General features: G+C 49.2%; 1 protein-coding gene across 1 annotated transcript in view; it reads right to left on the bottom strand.

Moving 5' to 3' along the window:
- Positions 1-24,738, bottom strand: part of LOC146859468 (unconventional myosin-X-like) — an 869,852-nt gene that overhangs the window by 265,687 nt on the left and 579,427 nt on the right. Inside the window, exons 18-20 of the mRNA XM_085650190.1 lie at positions 17,040-17,148; positions 16,139-16,219; positions 8,098-8,222 (exon numbers count right to left, since the gene is read on the bottom strand). Of these exons, the coding sequence (XP_085506316.1) occupies positions 8,098-8,222; positions 16,139-16,219; positions 17,040-17,148 (315 nt within the window). The remainder of the gene's footprint in view (positions 1-8,097; positions 8,223-16,138; positions 16,220-17,039; positions 17,149-24,738) is intronic.

Here is a 24,738-nt window from a genome sequence, read left to right as displayed (position 1 = left end):
GGCAATCTCAGACAAAGATCTATCAGGGAAATTGGCTTTGCAAGGTCAGTTTCAGGTGAAAAGGTCAGTTTCTTACAGTTCATTCTAGAGTCAGAAAGAAACCTAGTTAATGTATACATAGACTAAGAAGGCCAGGCCACTTTGTTCGCCAGGCTACCTTCACAGGCCTACGTGAGGGCAACACAAAAGGGTGGCACAAAACAAAATGGAGTCAGACTCGAGAATTACAGAACCTCACACCAGGGAGGAGGACAGGAAGGTGCGCTTCCAATCTTGGCCTGAGAAGAACATTGTCACTTGGGGCCAGGCATTCGCCATAATGGCAGCGGTTATAATGGAAAAATTCCCAGATGAAGGGCCAGGGCTATTTCAGTATGAGAGTGTCATCACGGAGGAGGCCACCAAGAGCGGGGGCATGGGATGGTACCGATACGATTGCGACTTTAGAAAGAAGAGGGCTATTTGTCCGGAACTAGAGTGGGATCAGCTGGAGGTCAGGTTATGGGTCATGCATATGGGTAAGCACGCGGTAGAAGCGACAGCCAAACCAGGCACTCCCAACAGTGAGAAGAACAAAGAGACTAAGCAGGAAGGGCGGGCACAGACTAGGAAACCCTTTCGAGGCGGCCGGGGGGAGGGGGCCGCAAGCCGGGTTTTAGAGCACAGTCCAACGGCACCTGCAGGCTGTTCAACGCAGGGTCATGCTCATGGGGCAAGGCGTGCCGGGTCGCCCATAATTGCAGCAAGTGTGGGGGTCCCCATACTGCGACCTCATGCTCCAAGCGTGACAGTCCTGGCCAACCCACTGCCAGACAGGACAAGTAAGCCCCGGCAGGCCCAGGCCCCCCCACCCCTCAGACCCCCTGCCCCCCCCCCGGTTGCCCATTGCGGACGCAACCCCCAGTGTGTTGGCCCCTGCCCCGCACAACCGGAAGAAAGGCCCTTCCCCCATCAGCATAGCCAATCTCCTTCCTATCCTCCATGGGTACCACAATAGCAAAGACGGTACCCTCATCGCGGAGGGCTTTGTAGAAGGTTTCCGCATTCAATACCAGGGCCCCCTCGTGAGCAGGGATGCGGAGAACCTCTAATCCGCAAGGGACCACCCGGAGATAGTACGGTCCAAGATAGCGAAGGAGGTTGTCCTGGGCAGGGTGGCAGGCCCGTTTGCCAACCCTCCCCTGCCGCATTTTGTAATCTCACCCCTGGGGGTGGTGCAAAAGAAAGAACCTGGGGCGTTTCGGCTGATACAGCACTTGTCGTACCCGGAGGGGGACTAAGTGAACTCTTGGCTAGATGAGGGGGGTGTTCGGTGTCCTACTGCTCTCTAGACCTAGCGGTTGAAATGATCAGGAGGGCAGGTAAGGGAGCGTGGTTGGCCAAGTCAGACATAGAGTCGGCATTCAGACTGCTGCCGGTACACCCAGATAGCCAACACCTCTTGGGCTTCAAGTGCGAGGATAAAGTTTTCTATGACAGATGTATGCCCATGGGTTGCTCAGTGTCATGCGCGTACTTTGAGGCGTTTAGCTCCTTCCTCCAGTGGGCTCTAATGAGCAGATACGGGGTAGAGGGAGTGACCCACTACCTGGACGATTTCCTGTTCATCGGGGGAGCTGACACGCAGGAGTGCGCAAGAGCACTGCAGTGTTTCCAGGATTTGTCAGGACACTTGGGTATGCCTTTAGCTCCGGGCAAGACGGAGGGTCCGGCGCAGGTCTTGGTATTCTTGGGCATCGAGTTGGACACAGTCAAAGGTGAGTCCAGACTCCCTGCGGATAAGGTACAGGCCCTGCGTCAGGGTATTCACAGTTTGCTCGGGAGGGACAAGGCTACCCTGGGTGAAATCCAATACTTGTTAGGAAAACTCAACTTTGCAGCCAGGGTCATCCCCATGGGGAGGGTTTTCGCTCGAAGACTAGCAAGGGCCACAGCAGGGGTGAAAAAGAAGCACCATTGGGTCAAGCTAGATTCAGGATAAAAGCAGGACCTTGCCGTGTGGGACGACGTCCTTTCCCGGTTCAATGGAGCAGTGATATGGCGGCAACCGTGGGTGGGCAGTCAGGAGCTGTGCTTATTTACGGATGCCTCTGGTAGGGAGGGCTTCAGGGCGATTCTTGGTGAGGACTGGTGTGCTCAGGAATGGCCCAACGTCTGGCACAGGCGCAAGATCACGAAAAACATCACGGTACTTGAGCTCTTCCCCATTGTAGTCGCTTTGCACCTATGGCCCGAGACGCTGTCAGACAGAAAGGTCCTCTTCTGGCCTGACAACATGGCTGTCGTCCAGGCAATCAACAGTCAGACAGCCAGGAGCCGGTTGGTACTATGCTTGTTGAGGGAATTGGTTAGGGTCTGCCTGCGCGCCAACGTTGAGTTTAGGGCCAGGCACATTGAAGGTGTAAAAAATGTGGCAGCTGACGCTCTTTCTCGTTTTCAGTGGCTCCGTTTCAGGGAGGCCTGGCCGCGGGCGAGAGCTCAGATGACCCCATTCCCGGAGCACCTTTGGAGGATCCTGCGGTGGGACAGCAGCTGAAATCGATGGGCGAGAGAGCACTGGCCCCAGGTACCAGGAAACGTTATGGTACACACTTGGCAGCCTTTAGGGCGGTGTCCCTGGCGCTGGGCACTTCAGGGGCAACAATGGAGATCAAAGTCAGAGCATTTGTCGTATTGGCAAGGGGGCAGGGGAAAAGCCACTCCTGGGTGGGGAGCCATTTAGCGGCGGTGAGTCACGACACCAGGTTATCCGGGGGGGCAGACCCCACCAATTCTTTTGCCAATACGGGCCGCCATGAAGGGTTGGGCAAGGGACGAGCCCAGGGTGCCGGACAACTGAGCCCCCATTGACTTTGACATACTGAGGGGCATGCTGGGCGTGCTTGAGGCGGTCACCTATTCACCATATGAGGCCACGCTGTTCTCTGCTGCCTTTTACTTAGCATTTTTCTGCGCATTTCGAATCAGCGAGCTGGTGGCCAGGTCCAAGAACGACACCTCGGGGGATGCTCTAGCCATCTCAGATGTGTCCGTCACCGACTCCTTGGCCATCCGCCTACGGAGGTCAAAGACCGATCAGGCGGGGTGGGGGATTAACGTGGTTCTCTGGCCCCTTGGCGACCTCAGGTTTTGCCCAGTCCACTGGGTGAAGGCGCTCCTGGGGTGCCGCCCCCCCCGCCCCGGGTTACTTGCTGGTAGACAGGGACCAGGCCCCAGTGACCTGATACCAGTTAGAGCGAATGATCAGGGCCAGCTTGACCAGGGCAGGTCTGGACCAGCTAGAGAAGAGATACTACAGCCACTCTTTTAGGATTGGAGAAGTCACGGCGGCCCACCTAGCAGGTTTAGCTCCCGCCAAGGTGAAAAAAGTGGGGCGGTGGGAGTCAGAATGTTACAAACTATATGTTCGCCCCTGAAGTAGTGGCCAACCCCCACCCTTTTTTGTGTGCCGTGATTTGTAGTGGTTGCTATTATGTGGATAATCTACTGTTTGATTAAATAACCATGAGTGTGAACCATGTCTCTTGTTTTACTAGGGCGACTGGTGTGGGTGATCGGGAATTCATTTATCTCCAGGGCGGCCCGAAGGGCGTTGCACCGAAATTAGATGCGGCACTTTCCACAGACACATGTTGAGTGGATGGGTTTCCCCGGCATGAGATGGTTTGAGCTCCGGAACAAGTTGGAGCAGAGGCTGGTCTCGCAGGGCTCCACCCTCCCCCACACTTTGGTGATTCACCTTGGGGGAATGATCTCATCACCCTAGGAAGGAGGCTGTTGCTGCTAGCCATGAAAAGAGACCTGGGGGAGATATGCAAGCGCTTAGGGCAGTGCAAAGTCATCTGGTCAGAGATTATCCCACGCAGAACTTGGCGGGGGCCAAATCAGCGGAGGCAGTAGAGCGTTCTAGGAGACGTATTAACGGGGCAATGCGGAAGTTCACGGAGCAAAAGGCTTAGGTTTTATACGACATGAGATAATCAAGGGGGGCGTGAAGGGGTATTTCGATATAGATGGGGTGCACCTGTCTCAGGTGGGCATGGATCTATTTCTCCTAGACTTGAGCGAGGCGTTAGAGATGAGAGGTTGCAGGTAGAGCAAGGTGTGGTGGGGGGCCCTGGCGGCGACGGTGATCTGGAAGCAGGCCGGTAACAAGGGTATCTCTGCGCGGCACCATAGGGGGTGCCTGAGCCAAAACCAATGAGCCTCAGGGGAGGGTCCCAGAAGCCGTGTCGGCGCCCCGCTAGTCCTGCGGGCGGTTGTGGGCCTGAAAAACCGGGGGTTTGCTATGCGACGCTCCGCCCCGGGAGGGGGCGCGTGAGTAGAAGTTACCAACGGCACGTGATCCTAGAAAAGAATCACCTGGATGGCAGCAAAGGCGGGGTTCGCTCCAGCGCTGCTCGGCTCATCAGGCGGGCAGGCGGCCCAGTTGGTTGCCTGCCCTTGGATCACCCGTAAGATAACCCACCCATTACATATTGTATTATGTAATAAACCTGCAGCAAACTTTACCCAACTCAATAGTCTGTGTGTGTGTTATTTGGGTATGCATCTTGGGGGAGGGGGGACTGAAGGGTGCCCCTGGCGGTACTATGAAGCCCTGACCGTGTGTCCTGTGTTCAGGGAGACGTCAGGACAATGCGTGTCTGAAGGAAGCAGTGGGCCTCACTCAAATACACAAGAAACACTAGAACTATAAAGTCACTCTTATGATCACTCATGTAACTCTTAATCCCAGGACCACACCAGCTCCAAAGCAACGGTACTCTGACACCTACTGGTGGAAAGAGAAACTGTTGAAACTGCTCCTCAAAGCCATTAACAGTACACCCACATCTCCTGCGTGAGGCGCCCCGACTCGTTCACCGTATGCCACGTGCTCACATGGGGCTGAGGGGCTGTCAGGAGGGAGTTGATAAGACCCAGGCTGTACTTCTAGCAAGGAGTCAGGGTGTAGGATGAAGGTAAACTTACATCTGTGGACCAATAAAGCCACAATCCAGAAAGCTTCATCCTGCCCCTCACCATACAGCTCTTAACTACAACTAACTCATGGTTGCATCATTCACCAGGAGAGGGAAAAGGGCCGGGTTTCAGAAACCTATTGTTTTAAGCGGGTAGAAGTTCCAAGACTTCTTAGTCACATGATGCAACCCTGGTAGTGGATGAATCTTACAAGAGCGTGGTCCCTGCAGGGGGGTCTGCGCGGCAGGGGTGTTGGAGGGGGGTCTGCATAGCAGGGGAGGTCTGTGTGAAGGGAGTTCTGCGTGGCAGGAGGGGTCTGTGTGGCGGGAGGGGTTTGTGTGGCAGGAGGGGTCTGCGAGGCAGGGGGAGGTCTGTGTGGAGGGAGTTCTGCATGGCAGGAGGGGTCTGTGTGGCAGGAGGGGTCTGTGTGGCAGGAGGGGTCTGCGAGGCAGGGGGAGGTCTGTGTGGTGGGAGTTCTGCGTGGCAGGAAGGGTCTGTGTGGCAGGAGGGGTCTGTGTGGCAGGAGGGGTCTGCGTGGCAGGCGGGGGTCTGTGTGGCGGGGGGGTCTGTGTGGTGGGAGTTCTGCATTGCAGGGGGGTCTGCGTTGGGCATAGGGTGAGATGGCCCACAGTATTTTGCAATGGGGGCTTTAGACGTTGCCTTAACTTAGACTTCGCCACTTTAGTTCTAAAAAAAAGCTTGTCAGACTCTAGGGTGCAATAGACAATTCGAAATTATTAGGATGGTTCAGAGGCTTTTTATTAAGTTGTCTTGATTAAAAGAAATTCTATTCACATCACAGCAGCCTTTAAAGAACTGCATTTGCTCCAGTTGTGCAGAAAATGAAGTTTAAAATCCTATGCATTGTTTCAAAGCCGAGATAGAAATAGTCTCAAAATGTCCGGCTGCTTTCCACAAATGATGCTCTAAAGTGAGGCCGGAGGGTCAGCAGTGCAACTCTGCTTGTTGAGGCTAATCGGAACCGAAAAACGGGCAGAAGGCCGCACCATGTTCAGCAGCTCAGTGCTGGAGCACCCTGAATCCAACCCTGAACCCAACCCTGAACCCAACCCTGAAAAAGAACCCGCCTCAGCTGCTTTAAAAAAAAAAAAACAAAAAAAAAAAATCTGATTACTCCTTTCATATGTCCATGAAATCCTTAGCTCTACAACCACTTCCACAAGAAGGGACCGGGCTCGTCCGTGAGCGGACTGACCCCAACGAAGCCTTCATTGGGTCTCCATGCCCAAAGGGCCTCCTTGACCAACAGAAGTTCACGAAAGGGGGCCACCCATTACCAAAAATGGCAACTCTCACTGCGTTGAGTGCTATAGAGTGGCTTCCGTCACATGCCCATCCTTTATAGAAATAAATACATGACGTTAATAAACAACAGCAACATTTCTTCATTTTAAAGAAGAGCAATAAATGATCCAACCCAGGGGAGGGGAAGTTTCGGAGCAGAAGATACTTCAGGCGTTGGAATGTTCCCCAGCTGAAGGTTCATATGGTTTGTGCTCCGACGCCCACAGCAGAGGTGGCGACAACCTGGAAAGCCATCATTTGAAACAACCCGTCTTTATCACCCCAAGCATTTAGCCAGCTTCACTTCAGGTACCTGGAGCCAGGCCAAGAAGACTTTTGTTGAGAGCCCAAGGCTGACCTCCAACGGCTACCATGAAAGAGCTCAAAGGGATCCCAAGAACCTATCTCCCTGCGCATCGATTACTGGAGGTGCCCCCTGCATGGGTGATGAAAGCTTGCACCCCACCTCCGCCAATGGCCTCGTGTCACTCTAGAGTCCTTGTTGCTCTTGGTCAACGGTGGCTCAACACTGGCCGTATAAATGACGCCATGGACAAACCTCTCACCACGCATCCGGAGGCAGAGAGGTCCCACCTTTAGAGACCATAGTGTGAGCTGAGCATCTCAAACTTGCTTCTGGTCTCAAAGGGCCATCACAGGCTCTGCCCCACATGAGTTTATTCAATTAAAATGAGTTCTCTCCAACCAAAGCACAAGTTGTTGAGTCTGGCAAAGCTACTGGCAGCATTTGGCAAAATGACTGCATGTGCCAATTCTGAAGTCAATATCTCTGATTTGTTGCCGGATCCAGAATTCCCAATCCAGAATTCTAAAATGTGGCCACAATGCAGTTATGAAAGTACATGCCACAAAGGGTTCACCCAGTACCTAACCAGGCCAGACGTGGCGCTCATCCTCTCTCTGGCTCTATCCTAGCGTGGCCCTTCTGGTCACCAGACTTGAGAGAGATTGAACTGTCATGACAGGACGAGGACAGCAAGCAGGCTGTGGGTCGCCTTTGGAGGTGCTTGGCGGTCTCAGAGTGCCCGAGGTCGAAGAAGATAGTTCTTCCGGTGCTCTTATTAAAGGCGGACCGTGAGACTAGGCATCGCGTGTAAGCCGCAAGTGGCTGCTCACTCAGTCCTTAGCTGTATGTTCCAGGTCCGTGGCCACTCAGAGGTTCAGCTCTTGTGACCCACATGGAAAGCAAATGGGAGAACGTTGGCCATCAATTGGCAGAAGGGAAGTCAACTATCTGGGGAAGACCTAGGACTGATGGAAGTCCTCAGACTTTCAAGTTCTGGCCTGGGTGAGTTGATCATTCTGGTAGCTTTAATAGGTTTATATCAGTACTGTTCCTTTTAGACCTGCACCTACACAAGGAATGCAGCACACCAGAGCTCCTCGTCATCACTTACTTACTGACAGGAAATTGGAAAAATGGCAAAGCGGCGCACACACAACACAGGGTTCAAGCCCAACCTCTGTGTAGTGTCTCTCTGGTGTCAACCTCTGAGGTGTCTCCCTGGTGTCTCTCTGGTGTGTCATTTTATTTGACATTTTTTTTAATGTTTGCTGGCTTGAACCTTCAGCAAATGCTGATGGACACCTAATAGGCAACCCCTTGTACGACACGCTCATTCTCAGCCAATAAAGCACCACCCCATAGCCTTGCATCATCGCCCTGGTGTGTTGATATGAGCACGCCTTGAAGTTAATTGTAGCACATGTGCATTTCTCAAAAGTGCCACAGAATGCACATGTGTAACTTTGAAGCAGAGTACTGGTAGCGTCTCCCTGGCACACCTCAATGTCCTGGACATTTACCTGCAGAGGAAGTCTTGAAACTGTCGTCGTACAGGAAATCCGGCCCTGCGAATCTTCACCGTTTCCAGCATCCCGGAGTACCGCAGCTGGTTCAGAACTACCTCCGGATTGAAGGTGTTCGGAGCCTAAATGGAAAAGGGGACACAACAGAGCATGTCAACAGAACACAGGCCTCCTGCCATCACAAGAAACGCTATTAGAGAAACATTCAGCTGCCTTGGTCACTTTTAAATACACAGAGTGGCATTACAATGCAGAAGGAGAGACCCTGATGGCAAGACGAGAAGCCAGGAGGAGCTGGAGGGGATGCGTGTTAGACCTGGCACCATTGGTGTGGGTCTCCCTTCCATTTTTGTCGTTTATGTCTCCTTCATTGTTGCTGGCGTTAGATGTTCTGGGCGCCGTGCCACTGCCATTCAGTGACACAGCGCGAATGCTCCTTATTATAAACTAACTGATGAACCGGTGTAGTCCTAGTAGTACCAAGGAACATGCTAGGGAGATCGAATTTGGCATGCTTCCGCTCCAAATATTAACGTGCATCTGGTAGTAGTGATTGTCTTTATGTTCTGCGTGTGCAACTGCTGCTTTTGGAAAGTAGGTATCTTTTTGTCTAAGTCTTTCTGTGTGTTTCACTGGTATGTGTATTGGTTGTCTGGTTTAGAGGGCCAGGGCAGGCCTGGGCCGACCTGGGTCGAATGGAGCAATCTGTCGTTGAAGTATGGGGAGGGGTGACCCCTTTGATCTGAGGAGGGCTGTGCCTGGCAAGGTGAATGATGGCTCCACCTCCCGCTGGGTATCTGATGGTGGGCCCCTTTCCCTGAAACGAAGGATGCAGCCTCATAAATAAAGTGACCCAAGTCGACACCAAACTGGTTATGGCCGGGTCGAGTGATTTGTAAGAACAAAGACTTTTGGGGTATAAAGATCTGAGCTGAAACCCCTTCGTGGTGTGCAACTTCGGGATGCCAAGACGAACCGAAACGAGAGGGAGAGGACTTTGAAACTTTGATGCATCCACTGAAGCAACTACCCAAGGGCCTGAATCGAGCTTGCCTCCTGCAGAAGTCTCAGGGACATTAGACTTCATTCATCAGCAGCCCGGATTCTTATTGAGAGGAATCCTACTCACAGGTGAGGCCTCTTGTCGAGAAAACCAGGGCCTCTGGATCTACTGTGGGGAACGCCGCTTTTGCTTTGCCTGGTCTACAAAACTATTGCCATCGCCATTGTGGGCCGCTGCTGCTGAGGAGCTGTGCCGCTGAGTGCCCGCAAATGCCTTGTCTACGGAAACTATTGCTATCCCCATTGTGGGCCGCTGCAGCTGAGGAGCTGTGCCGCTGAGTGCCCGCAAATGCCTTGTCTACGGAAACTATTGCTATCCCCATTGTGGGCCGCTGCAGCTGAGGAGCTGTGCCGCTGAGTGCCCGCATTTGCTTTGTCTACGGAATCTATTGCTATCGCCATTGTGGGCCGCTGCAGCTGAGGAGCTGTGCTGCCGAGTGCCTGCATTTGCCTTGTCTACGGAAACTATTGCTATCGCCATTGTGGGCCGCTGCAGCTGAGGAGCTGTGCCGCTGAGTGCCCGCATAGGCCTTACTACAAGATCCATTGTTGACGCCACTGTGGGCCGCTGCAGCCGAGGGGCTGTGCTGCTGAGTGCCTACCTTGGCCTTGCTATCAAAAACCTTATTGTCGCTATTGTGGGCCGCTGCGAAGCCGTGCATCTGGATGCCCGGATCTGACCTACTACGAGAATCAGTACAACCGCCACTGTGGGCCGCTGCAGCTGAGGAGTTGTGTCGTTGCAGGCCTGCATTGGCTTTGATCAATCAATCAGCGAATTTGTATAGCGCGCTACTCACCAGCAAGGGTCTCAAGGCGCTGGTGGGGGGGGTCGCTACTGCTCGAACAGCCAGGTCTTGAGCGGTTTCCTGAAGTAGAGATGGTTCTGGGTCAGCCGTAGGTGGGTTGGGAGGGAGTGGCCGCCAGGTAGGAGAAGGACCTTCCCCCGGCGGTGGTCTTGCGAATGCGTGGAACGGAGGCGAGGGCGAGGCTGGCGGAGCGGAGCTGGCAGGTGGGTGTGTGGAATGTGAGGCGGCTGTTGAGGTACTTCGGGCCCATGTTGTGGAGGGCCTTGTGTGCGTGGGTGAGGAGTCTGAACGTGATCCTCTTGTTGACGGGGAGCCAGTGCAGGTCTCTCAGATGGGCGGAGATGTGGCTGTGGCGGGGGACGTCCAGGATGAGACATGCTGACGCGTTCTGTATGCGTTGGAGTCTTTTCTGAAGTTTGGCAGTAGTTCCGGCATAGAGGGTGTTCCCGTTGTCCAGGCGGCTGCTGACGAGGGCCTGGGTGACTGTCTTCCTGGTTTCGGTGGGGATCCATCGGAAGAACTTACGGAGCATGCGCAGGGTGTTGAAGCAAGTTGATGAGACAGCGTTGACTTGCTTGGTCATCGTGAGGGAGGAGTCCAGGATGACGCCCAGGTTGCGTGCGTGGTCCGTAGGCTTGGGTGCGGTGCCCAGTGCCGGGGGCCACCAGGAGTCATCCCAGGCGGAGGGGGATGGTCTCAGGATGAGGACTTCCGTCTTGTCTGAGTTCAGTTTCAGACGGCTGAGCTTCATCCATTCCGCGACGTCTTTCATGCCCTCCTGGAGGCTGGATCTGACGGAGGCGGGGTCGTTGGTGAGAGAGAGGATCAGCTGGGTGTTGTCGGCATAGGAGATGATGTTGAGGTTGTGTTGACGTGCGATGGCTACGAGAGGGCTCATGTAGATGTTGAAGAGGGTGGGGCTGAGTGAGGATCCTTGTGGGACGCCGCAGATGACTTCGGTGGCCTCGGAACGGAACGGTGGGAGGCGGACTCTCTGGGTTCTTCCGGTGAGGAACGAGATGATCCACTCTAGGGCCGCTCCTTGGATGCCGGAGTTGCTGAGTCGCTGTATCAGTGTGCGGTGGGATACCGTGTCGAAGGCTGCCGAGAGGTCCAGGAGGATGAGGGCCGCTGTTTCCCCGTTGTCGAGCATGGACCTGATGTCGTCGGTGGCAGCGATGAGGGCGGTCTCGGTGCTGTGGTTTGCTCGGAAGCCGGACTGTGAGGGGTCGAGGTAGCCGTTCGTCTCGAGGAAGGCGGAGAGTTGTTTGTTGACGGTCTTCTCGATGACTTTGGCTGGAAAGGGGAGGAGCGAGATGGGGCGGAAGTTCTTGAGGTGCGTAGGGTCCGCGGTCGGTTTCTTCAGGAGGGCGCTGATCTCGGCGTGTTTCCAGCTCTCCGGGAAGGTGGCGGTAGTGAAGGAGCTGTTGATGACATCCCGGAGATGGGGTGCGATGATGGAGACGGCTTTGTTGAAGATGTGGTGTGGGCAGGGGTTGGTAGGGGATCCGGAGTGGATGGTGTTCATCATGCGGGTGGTGTCTTCGGTGCTGACGGGGGTCCAGGTGCCGATGGTGGTAGTGGGGGGCGTTGCTACAGTGGTTGGGTGCGTGGTCTGGGTGCCGAAGCTGTTGTGTATGTCTGCGATCTTCTGGTGGAAAAAAGTGGCGAGTGAGTCGCAGAGGTTTTGCGAGGGTGTGATGTTGTTGTTGCTGGCGCTGGGGTTGGAGAGCTCTTTAACGATGCTGAAGAGTTCCTTGCTGTTGTGGGAGTTGTTGTCCAGCCTTTCTTTGAATGACGTCCTTTTGGTGGTGCGGATCAGCTGGTGGTGTTTGCGGGTGGCGTCCTTGAGGGCTGTCATGTTGTCTGCTGTCCGGTTGTGGCTCCAGGTTTTCTCGAGGGTGCGGCAGGTTTTCTTGGAGTTCTTGAGGTCGTCGGTGAACCACCGGGTTCTCCTGCTGCCGGGTCTGCTGGGAGGTTTCCTCAGTGGTGCGAGGTCATCGGCGCAGCTGGTGAGCCATTGTGCGAGGTTGGGGTCCGTTGTGTTGGTGGGTGGGTTCTGGCTGAGGGCGGTGGTGAGCTGGTCGAAGGTGATCTTGCTCCAGCTTCTGTGGGTGGCCTGTTGCGGGTGGTGGTGGATCGTTGTTCTCCTGAAGGTGAAGTGGACGCAGCTGTGGTCTGTCCAGTGTAGTCCGGTGGAGTGACTGAAGGAGATGTGCTTGCTGGAGGAGAAGATGGGGTCAAGCGTGTGGCCGGCGTAGTGGGTGGGGGTGTTGACCAGTTGCTTGAGTCCGAGGTTGGCGAGGTTGTCCAGCAGGGCGGCGGTGTTGCGGTCCTTGTCATTTTCCAAGTGGAAGTTGAGGTCTCCAAGGAGGATGTAGTCCGATGAGGTGAGTGCGTGCGGGCTGACGAAGTCTGCGATTACTTCGCTGAATTATGTGCGTGGTCCCGGGGGTCTGTAGATGAGGGTGCCTCTGAGGGTGGTCTTGGGGGTCGGTGTGTATCTGGAAGTGGAGGTGTTCAGCGTCGGTGAGGCTGTTGTCGGAGTTGGTCGTGATGCGGAGGGTGTTTTTGTGGACGATGGCGATGCCTCCTCCGGTTTGGTTGACGCGGTCCCTCCGTGTGATCTTGTAGCCGTCCGGGATGGCTATGTCGGGGGCTGAGGAAGCGTTCATCCAGGTCTCTGTGAGGAAGGCGACGTCTGGTGAAGTTGTGTCCAGTTGGTTCCAGAGTTTGACGGCGTGCCTGTGGACGGAGCGGGTGTTGAGCAGGATACACTTGAGGTGGTTGTTGCTGGTGTTGGGTTTGGCGGGTGCGGTGCAGGTCCGGAGGCAGGTGAACTTGCAGGCTCTCTGAGGAGCTGATAACTGTGCCCCTTTATAACCTAGCTAACTTCCACCTGCACGCACAAGCGCTTTCATCGCTCCTGAGACGAATCTGTAATTACGTGAATTGTGGCTCTTTGAGCATTTCCCAATTTCGTGTTTAATCTATATAAAGAGAACTCTTTTTTATAATTACTTGTGGTGTCTATTTTGTAGCGTCTCTCCTGCGTTATTGTGTATGGTCCTAAATGCTTCACATGTATAAAAAATATGGGAGGGACCCCACTGCCCAAGAGACAGGGTACCACAAATATATGTAAAAAAGAGAGTTTCTCTTGGGTGTATCGGACCACTTAGACTGCAACCAAATCAAGTTCACTCCAACCAATTCCGACCAACTCTACTAGAGGTCTAAAAAACACACATTCATAGCCGCATATATCTCAAAGACAACAAACCAAATGAAGTAAAAATTAATATTGTGATTTATTAATAACAATTTGTTCACATATCAATGATTGTGCACTTGAATTCATACAAATAATCAGAAAAGTATATAAACAATGTCTAAAAAACATAAAAATTAGAGAGCGAAAATACAGTGTGAACTCTATTCATTCATCACAGAATGGTATAATTCCAGCATACAATCATATACATATATATGTGTATCACAGGTCTATTTTTGATATGGTAGATCCAAATGTGAGACAATTTCTGGATTTTAGACCAATTCTGGGTAATGTAGGCGTCGACGCGTTTCGGTGGTGAGTTCTAATTAATATCCACCTTCTTCAGGACAAAACAATATAAAAGCTCTCCAATATTTTTGAGCAATTTAAAAACCCCTATTACGGGTGCAATCCGATCTGAAGGACAGATATAGATATCATCTGTACCATAAAGAGATGTAATTCTCAGAGAGTCCCAATATGTTCAAATAATGGATCTCGATAATTTAAAGTTACTGCGGAAAATGGGGATTTTTTCACTAGAATCCGATAGGTGCGTGCCTCAAAAATACTGCATCAATATAGCACGTATTCCATTGTCAAACATAGGCTCCTGATTGGGGCGTTAGTTCCATTTGTACACCTTCGTGAGTGAGTGGTGTCAGCGCGTCGTGGCGGCGTCCTTCGGTTCTATTTAGATATCCTGCCGTCTTCACGTGTTGTTCCTCCCCTGGTCAGTAACCTAAATGCTTCACACACTGCCTCTGAGATAGGCCTGTCTGCTCGTGCTACGTTATCACAGGGTTGAGCAGGGGTTATCGAAGGGTGTAGCCCCCTTACTTTGACTTAGGAAGAAGGGCCACTATTTGACATCGGCGCCAGCCACTGTCAACTAGAGTCCCCCATTTCTAACAGCGCCCTAGCACCTTCCTGATGCTACATGAGCCGTAGGTGACTGTTGGATGAAATAAAGTATCCAAGCAAAGCTGCTGCTGTTGTAAGTCCAGAGAATGGGCTTTGAGAAGTTAGTGGTGGGGGGTCTATAGGTCTAAGCTTTGAATCGGTACGGATTACTTCCAAAGCATTGCTACATCTCTGGGAAACGGACAGCTTGGAATCATTGGCCGCACGAAGACTTGCAGGTGGATGATAGCGATGGTACATCTAGTTAAGGTTTCTCCAACACGTAGCTCTCCAGCTACCCGGACGTACTTCTCCTGTCTCCAGCTTTCTAAATTAGAATCTTTTACCTAGCTGAATTAATATAGGTATGCCACAATTGGAAATTGCGTATTCAAGACAATAAATTCTGTCTTTTCAGAACTCATAAGCAGATATTTGTGGAAAAATTGTTGATTTCCCAAAATATATGGAAAGCTTAATAATAATATGACCTTGGTGCCAGGAGCATTCAAACGATCGGCATTATGTATTACCTAAGGAAAGGCTTTCCAAACTGACAAAGCCTTGTTTACATTACTGCTTCCACCGCGGCGTGATGCACCGAGGGGATTCCGACTAGTAGCTCTAATTACAAAAAAGGTTGGAGACCCATGATCTAGCTGATGTGAAATCTCCTCAACTCTAAAACCTCTCCATTAGATCACAGGATACATTAAGAGGTTGAAGAAGATGGAAACCGTAACAGCCAGAGTGGTCCTAGGAAGGGACAGTTTGGCGCATATCTCCACTCTCCTCTGCTCTTTGAACTGACACCAGTCAAGGAGACATCCTATTTCTAAGCCTGTTGCTTATCCTCTTATTCCTACATCCAAAGGGCTCCATTCATTGGACGTCAGCCATTGGGTAGCAGTGGTCTGTAAAGAGCGAAGATCGGTGCAATTCAACTTTCCTCTTAACGAGAGGTGCACATGTGAAGAAAGTGTGGGCGTTAACATGGGAGCCAGTTTGTGGAATGAGCTTCACAAAGACAAAGTCATGATAAAAATACAATTCTGGAAAATATTCCAAACTAGATTGCTCATGGCTTTGCCCAGGTGATTTACCTGCTGCTGACCAGTGAGAGACACACACAACCACAAACAAATGGGATTGTTCATTTTGCACATCAGTACTGGGTGAGAAGAGCTCTTTGGCTAGGTAGAGTTAGGATGGGCCATTTGATCAGAGAAACTCTCTCCAAATTAAGTAGGTATACCTCCTTCATCCTAGCAGCCAAGGTCTTTCTAGTCAGTAATATGAGCATAACTCCAATAGTGGTTTTCCCACCCTCCAGCTGCAAGACTCGAGACACAACTCCCCACAGAAGATGTAAACTTAAGAGATTGTGCCTAAATAACAAAAATTGTCCGGTGCTTTTCATACAGAATAACTTATCGAAGAGATGTGGATACACTGTTTGCTGCTAAGTTGACCTGCAGGAGAAATCACAATGGACAGCAAGATGAATCTTTCGGGATTCCTCTTGCTAAAAGCCGCACAAGAGACCTAGTGCTCAGAAGACCTCCTCCATCTGCCTGGGCCCGTGTAAGAAGGTTCTAGAATCAGCACCGATAGTGGCGTGCCAGCATCGACCATCGCAAGCAAAACTGATCATGTCGTCTGTCCTTCAGAAGTACAGTTTTCTGCCTGCCTGTGAGTGCTGCTCATGCACCCTTTGAGTGATCTGTGACACCCCCACACTCCCAGAAGGGGCCATCAATGGAGTGCCCATGCAACTCTGCATTGCCTATGGGAATCAAGTTTGACCGCTGCATGGCACTGACCCTACATGGGGACGGGAAGATCCCCCAGAGTATGGACGTGTGCACTTGAACCCAGTGGTAAATGAGAGCTCCTTGCAGTGGACATAAGACTTTCTCCATTGTCCAGCATCCACTGACAGTCGCTTTTGTGCCTGTAGATCTCTCATCAGCAGGACATGGCCTACCTTCTCCATGTTTGGTTTAATGCATCTGATGAAGAAGGGGTTGGAGGTGCTCAGCGTGGCCATCAGAGCATGCAGAGAATCCTGAGGGTGAAATGAAAGAGAATCAGTCACAGCTATTCCATCCACCAGACCGTGCAGAGACCGCAAACCACTCACTGCTCTGATCATCTCACAAACAGGACAAATACTCAACAACATCAACACTTACCTGAACATCCCTTTAAATGCAGCTGCAGCATTTGCCTAAAGAACAAGCCACCACACTACACAAACACCAACTCATCAGAGCGTTTCGAAATACCAAAAATATCCAGCATTCACCTGAATCGGAACAAGCAGCATCCGCAACCATCGGCCAAAGTCCACGTTTAACAATTAACAGATGAGACATTCTACACTTTTGCAGACTCTTCCTGCCCGGCCCAAAGCCTCGGCTTGTGGTTTGTTTGCATTTTCTGCCTCTGTGTCAACATCTTTTCTTGAGTCCATCTGTCAGTCCTTTAGTCATTCAACGATTCAGTGGATACTCCAAACTTTACGCGTGATCACTCACTCCTTCACTCTATTCTGTCCCTTCAGCCACTTGTCCAAGTCTCCCCTCCGCCCTCTCCCAATTGATTCCATAAATGCACGAGTAGTATTTCCATATACACAATCTAAGTGAGGATTCCTTTTTTTTTTTTTACATAGGCAGGGATTATCCTGAAAATCAGGCATGGGACTAGTCACCCTGGACCATGGCTGTAGATCCCTATTGGATAAGCATCTATTCTTCACTGATTGTCCTCCTACAGAGTTCCCTTGACCCCGCACCCCCACCTGACTTGCCACAGTATGTGCCATACTGGCAAATGTCTCTCCTCACCAACACACCACCACTTGGGTGCCTTGGCCTTCTTACCCTGAACTGGGAGCTGACTGTTGGTTTCCGCCGCTGGGTTCCCATCTTCAGAGTTTCCTCGTTGTTTCTGCTCGACACGTTTTCAAAAAGGTCATAGATGAAATCCAACCTGAAAAACAGTCAGAATGAAACATATCATGTATAAGATAGAGAAGCAGCAACACGTCTTACGACTCTGTGTACGTCTTCCGTAGAAACACCTTCTACTGGACGACCTTCATCTATTCTGTAAGCTCAGATAGCCAGGAGGGGTTAGGAACCCTCTTGATGACTATGATACGAGGTTGTGCTACATTAGGACACCACTAGTCAGGTCCTAGTGTGCCACCGGTAGAGGGTGCCAGATTGTCCTCGGAAGTACCCTAGCCCAGGCTGGCAGGACATAACTTTCAGGGAATCAATGATCCTTGCACCCACCATGGCCCTGGAGAGCTGATATCCTTTTTGATAATCTTTCAGGTGCCTTCTTCAGAAGTAACAAGTGACAGCAGAACAAGTGTGCTTAAGTGAAATCAGTGCCAACAAAACATAGTGAAGCACATTCATATCCATAAATGGACTATACACAAAAGATTGATGTCAGGAACGCAAAAAGAGGGCAAGTTATTTCAAATATTTAACAAAAATAGTAATTGCTCTATATAAATAATATCAGTGGGGACCCACAACAGATGTGCAAACCCCAACTAAGCACAACATTTTATCCGATAGATACGCACAATTGGCATAGATATAGTTCGAAAACAAATTAGAAATAACGATAACACATAAAACATTTACACTATAAAATAAAAGAAATGATATGATGTGAACTATAGCAACATAATGAAATAAGCTTTATCTCAAGAAGGAAAACCAGGTATTTTGAAAACAACAACCCTAAATAAACAAAGATTAAACAAAACGTTGTGTTTAACCATAGATTTGACTCACAGGAACACTATTTCCAATGGTATAATCTCTGGGTTGTATATTGATGTTTCGGCATGCCAGATAAGTAATGGGTGCCTTCTTCATGACAAACGTTATATGTGATGTAGCAATCGCCACTTAATAAACAACAAAGGGCCTCACACTGAAATCACTCTGTTTTCCAGAACAAAGGTAACAAATTTGCAATTCAAGTGGAAGGCTAAACCAAAGAGTAACATGTATAAGGTATGAGCGGATTGTGGAAATATGGATTTTTCTGATCAGTTATGTCCCCTATCTTGGACCCCAACGGTTTCATGTATGAATCACAAGTACATGTATGTTCCCTCCAGTTCCAGTTATGAAGACGCAAATACATGTGCGTCCACCGTTAACATGTCCTCTTTCAGATCCGCCATGAATAGACTGGATATTCCATTCCTAAGTATGAAAGGCCACCGGCTCTATATGGTTCACTTATGCCATTTTACAGTCCAGGCAAGTAGGCCCTGATTCTGTCATCAAGCTTTTCTTACTTTCTGCCTCTGAAGCTCCACTCTGAGCCTGCATCTGTGACCATGAACTTTGTCCTCATTCTCTGCGCGGCTCATGGTGCCTGACGTCAGCTTGCTGCCTGCCAAAAACTGTATTTCACCTTCGAAATTATCTGCTCCGCTCCCTGCCCAATGCATTCCTGTCTAGTAGTTTAAGTAAACATTCTTCCAGCTACCGAGCAAAGGCCCGGCTTCTCTGTCTTTATGCAAGTAATTCATAGCCCCGTTACCATGGAAGACTTCTGCCCTCGCATCTAGTGTAGACACTTAGACGCTTGTACACGCACTAACAGTCAGTATAGTCAGTATAGAATAAGATTCTACTCTAAGAGACCTCTCTTTTGGATAACATAGTTCTTTAAACATAGGATGTTAGATATGATTTGGGATTAAGTTGACTTGACCCTCCAGACATCTGTCGCCACATGTAGAGCTAAATGTCAAGTCCCCTTCACCCCCTAGTTGCACGTCAATCATACGTCATGCTGCTGTGCGCGCATTTCTGCCAAGTATTTCTGCTGACATTGCGAAATTCTTTCATGGAACCACCCTATTATGACATCACACCTGATGACGTTCTTTAGTCACACCCAGTTACACCTACTTTTGCTACGTATGTATGTTTTATCCACACTATCAATTGTTACGCCTCTTGCATTTGCTTCACTGTAATGCCTATTGTATAAAAGTGATTAATTATCAATAATGTATGTACTTCACTTCCTGAACCTTCGTGGTGATGGAACTTGGAGCAACCGATTCGAATCGTCCATTGGAATAAAGCCCATTCCGAACCTCTAATACCACGGATTCTGCCTCTTATTTATTGAGCTATTTTTATTATGTTTCTGTATCAAATTAAGTCCCGGTAATTAAATTATTTACCACATGAATGGCGCCCGAACAGGGACACTTTCTCATCTCACGCGCCGGCGGTGCGTTGCAGGCCCGGTCTCCTGCCACAGCTGGACGGACAACAACGCGTACCAGCAGGATTTCCTGTATCTCCCTCCGGTCAAGTGGGGGCGACTGAGGCTGCGATCAACACCCAGACGAGGCGGTGAGAGGTGCGAAGTATCCCAACCAGAGCCTAGCTGAGAGAGCAAGATCCGAGGTATACAGAGGCCCACCAGGTTTCCGAAGCTCAGAAGTGTCCGAAGTTGTCGAGTCGAGTCCAGTCCGGTCCAGTTCAGTTCAGTTCCGTTCCGAGGCCTTCCGTTCCGAGCTACCCGGTGAGTACCATTACTGGGGAGGCGTTCTGGCGTGCACATAAGTTGTGCCGGTCCAGACGGGTTTGGGTACACAAATCCGGTCTGCACTGTTTTAGCAGTGTATCTGTACTGTTTAGCAGTATATCTAGTATATCAAGTATATAAATTCAGAATAATTCAGTTAATGCCGAGTATTATGTTTAGTGATTAAGTTTCCTTAGATCGTCATCATCATCGTTGCTCAGTTAAATGTTAAATGTTTTTAATACGTTCTGCATATTGTGGTGTGAATGACTGTTCATTATCGTGTTTTATTGTATTAAGTTTGTTCAAAATCAAGTACCAGATCAGTTCTCAATATGCCGCTCTTTTCGAAATTAAGACAGATCACAACTAGAAAAGGGGTACTCGAAGAAGCTGTTCCCATTCCTCCTAGGGACACTCCAGGGTACTTCATGTATCATAAACATGGCCTAGACGCCATATTATTTCTTGATCTATGGGTAGACTACACTAAGGAATTACCAGAAAGTCAGAGGTGGCCCGCAGCTGGGACCTGGGATGCAGATTGCATCGTGAAAGTAGAGGAAGAATTATGGAAAAAGAAAGCTAGACAATCACAGAAAGACGCCATTGAATTATGGCGTAAAGAATCGTATAGACGTACAGAAAAAGCACGTAGACAGGAAGAGAGGAGTAAAGAGAATTCAAATAAAGTCCGAGAAAATCTATTAATTGAAGAAGGTACACGAGTGAAATCAGAACAAGTAGACAGACAAAGAAATGCCCTTATGAAGGGTATGTATCCCCTTCTGGCCGAGGGATTACCTAAGGCTACTCCAGAGATACCAAAAGACTTGCCACCCCCATTATTTCCAATAAAAGTACATCCTAAGGGGCATCCTAGAACAGCAGAAGATGTTTTTCTTTCCTCATATTTAGATGACGCAGCTCCCGAGTATGCTAACCCCGCCCCACATAGACCGTCTGCCGGGGAGGTTCAACGCCAAGATCCTGTATCTGTATCTCTACAACAACGAATCCTGACACCAGTTCCGGCAAGCACATCTGTTTCCACATCTGTTCCTACAGCTGCTTCCACAGCTGTGCCCACACCTATAGTTGCTGTATCGCGTTCTACGAATCCTTTCACGCCCGATACCCCAGACGGTGCTACGGGAGGTGCTACCAACATTTTTTCTACGCCACCCAGAATAAATAAACTTACTTTTCAAGAGTCAGCACATCCACGTACCCCCAAACTCATAAATGCCCGCACGCTTAAGGAACTTCTTGTAGATTGTAGATACGACCCTGTGCCCGGCAAAGAGGACGAAATGATCATGGCATCATTACGTATCAGACGAGCCGCGGTGTATTTAGGGAAGTTACCAGGAATGACTGTGCATCTAGATAATATATATCATTTTGTCCAAACAGGGCGAGATTCTGAATGTATTAACAGAGCTATGGAATACCAGAAAGTGGAAATACAGGGGGAACTGTTACGTTTCCTCATAAATTGTGTGATCAGAAATCAAGACCGACCGGGGGTAGACCCGGAAGCAATGCAAATTCTTACCAGATGGAGCCAGAATATATCAGAAGGGAGACATGATAAGCAAAAATGTATAATAGCCATGTGCAGAAAGATCCGCAAAGAAATAGAACGCCTACACGAAGAGAGATTAGCGGTAGACCAGTTTGAACAAAACGAGGAGGAGGAAGGATCAGGACTGCCCACAGGACAGTCAGAAACCATAGCCTATGTAGGTAGAGGAAGATCTTGTAATAGTACTAGATGTTTTACTGACCCGATACGTCCGATATGTCCAGATAATAACAGGAATTTCCAAACACCTATAATAAATATAAGGTCCCCCGAGCATTCGTTCCAAGCCGCTGACAAATTACTGCGAGAACGAAGGGGTTATCATTTACTCGATTCTATGGATGAACAAGAATTAGCCAGGTCAGCCGTTCATTGGGTTGACAGTCCCGGAAAATATGGTGATGATACAGTAGCACACACATTTTTGAACCTCACCCCAGATGAACAGCGTTTAGCTGGGATTTATATGATTCAACAACTTCTTATACTATATAAAAGCCAACATTCAGATCCTGGTCCCTTACCTGATATATTGACTGAATTACTCACGAATAGATGGAGAGGTTCAGGTACTAAGCTAATTAAAGAAATACTAGAATCAAGAAAGCAGTACATTCTTTTTGTATGTCCAGAACATGTCTCACTGCCCATCAAGGAAAGACCGATGTATTACATGGACAGACAGAATCCCTTACGAGAAGTACACCCAATAAAGGGCGAGGACAATCAGTTTAAACGTGTATTTGTATATACGCCCATATCGAAAATAGAATTGTTAGAAATGAAGAAAGTGGTACCCAGTCATGACAAAGACCCAGCGGGTTTCCACCGAGAAATTAAAGACATGTTACTCATGGGAGAGTATACCTATCCCGACATTATGACAATATTAAAGGTATTAATGCCTGCTGGCATTTATGAAAAACTCAAGGAAAAAGAGTGGGAGGTGGGAGACCAAAAGATAGACTGGACAGCATTAGAAAATGAAGAAAGGGCCCGAGGTCCAGGTTCGGGACTTGGGGATAAAACTAAAGCACTACCAGGTTTACTAGTACAGGTACTGCCACGTTTATTAACCACGAAAAAGGAAGACTGGGGTGCAATCTCAGCCTGTAAACAAAAGCAAGATGAAGACACTAGTGATTTCTATGCCCGATTCGAAAAATGTTTTGGTATAAATAGTGGTATAAAAGCAAGTAGCGAGTCATACCCACATCTGTTTGTGACAAAATTAGTTGAAAATTCCTTGCCCCAGGTGAAGAATAGAGTATTAAAATTCGAGAGTACCTGGCAAGGTAATACCCCATCACAAATGTTACAAATGTTACAGTACCATTACAATAGAATTAGAGAGGAACAAGAACATGAACAGAAACGCATGAAAGACACGAAAATGAAAATGCTAGTCTCTCAGACAGTTCCAGCTGAAGGACATAAAAAGGGTACGACACATTCCGGTGATTCAGCAGGACCTGTAAAAGGGACATGCAACTATTGTAAACAGCCAGGACATTACATACACGATTGCCCAGTCCTGAAGCGTAATATCGCCACAGGTAAAACACAAGAAAGACCACGGCCACCTAGACAGGATCAGAATGAACAAGGAGCACCACAGCATACACAGTCCATGCCAGCTCCACAACAGTCTATACAGTTTGTGCCAGCTGCACCAGCGCTGCCGGTTGCTGCCACACAAACCACGACACGACAGCTGTACCAGACCGCACAGTATGATTATCCTGATTATCAACGATACGCATGAACCAGCCTAGAGAGGGAAGTTGACTTACCCCTTATCGAGGTCCCTGTAGACCAAGAAGGACCTTATGTACATAGTGAATTATTAGGCCAAGATAGAAAATTTTTACTTGATACAGGGGCAAGTCGAACAACAATAAAACACAGTGAAGTTCCAGGGGCACCCCTCTCAGGCTCACAGAATATTTCCCTTGGTTTTTCAGGAAAACCTATTGTTAATGAAGTATCACAGCCTCTTCCACTTACGATAGGACCCTTGACCAGAACTACAGATTTATTGCTTACTAAATCATGTCCAGAAAACTTGTTAGGTATAAAAACACTAAAAGCTCTAGGAGCTATAATATGTTGTTCTCCGGAAGGAGTAAGATTGTTTTTACGTGATTTCAAAGGTCACTATGTGTCTCGAGACATGGATCCTCGACTGCAGACTTTACCTACACATTTATGGGCACAAGGCCCTACTGATGTGGGTTGCATGAATATTACACCATATCGAGTTACATTAAAGGCAGGAGTGGTACTACCACGAATGCGACAATACAAGTTACCACCAGATGCTGTAGTGGCTTTACTACAAATCATTGACGAGCTCATTGCCCAAGGAGTGGTTGTGGAAACAGACTCCAATGTATGTAATTCCCCGATAATTCCGATTCTTAAACGAACAGATCCAAAGGCCCCGCCAGTATATCGATTGGTTATTGATCTGCGCGAATTGAACAAATGCATTGTGCCACAATTCCCTGTGGTCCCAGATATCTCGTCATTACTGACAGCTATTGATTCCGAAGCAACATTCTTTACTGTAATTGATCTCAAGAATGCCTTTTTCAGCGTCCCTATAGATCCGGAAAGCCAATACTTGTTCGGATTTAGTTTAAATGGACGAAGCTTTAAATTCACACGCGCACCTCAAGGATTTACAGAAAGCCCCAGCATCTATAGCCAAGCACTGAAACGAGAACTCGACAGTATCCACATGCCAGTAAACACTGCCCTGCTTCAATATGTCGATGATCTGCTGATCACCGCTAGAAGCGAACCTGAATGTGAGAAAGCATCACTGACAGTTTTACAATTTCTAGCCGAAAAAGGGCACAAGGTGTCCCCTTCTAAGCTGCAATTCTGTGTCCAGCGAGTTGTTTATCTTGGACACTCGCTGTCCAAGGAGGGAAGGCAGCTTACACCCGACCGCATTCAGTTAATAGCTAACATGCCAATACCCAAGACACAAAAGGAGGTGCGGGCTTTTATAGGCCTCACTTCATATTGTAGGCAGTGGATCCCTCAGTATGCATTTCTAGCAAAACCACTCATTCAATTGACAACACAGGAGGCAGCCACATCGACTGTTCTCCCTTGGACTCAGGAACATGCACAAGCTTTTGAAAGCCTAAAGAAAGCCTTATGCCAAGCACCGGTTTTAGCAACACCATGTTACAATAAACAGTTTACACTCTTTGTTACAGAACGCGAAAGTACTGCCTTGTCAGTACTCACACAGGAACAAGCAGGATCACACAAACCATGTGCCTATTTTTCTAGTACATTAGATCCCGTAGCTCAGACTTTGCCTGCATGCCTGAAATCAGTGGCAGCAACAGCCTTAGCAATCAGACAAAGCGATGCCATAGTATTAGGACATC

Source organism: Triturus cristatus, chromosome 3_2, assembly GCF_964204655.1.
Source record: "Triturus cristatus chromosome 3_2, aTriCri1.1, whole genome shotgun sequence".
NCBI lineage: Eukaryota > Metazoa > Chordata > Amphibia > Caudata > Salamandridae > Triturus > Triturus cristatus.
The sequence above is the reverse complement of the archived record's forward strand: the minus strand, read 5'-3'. Positions and strand labels throughout refer to the sequence as shown.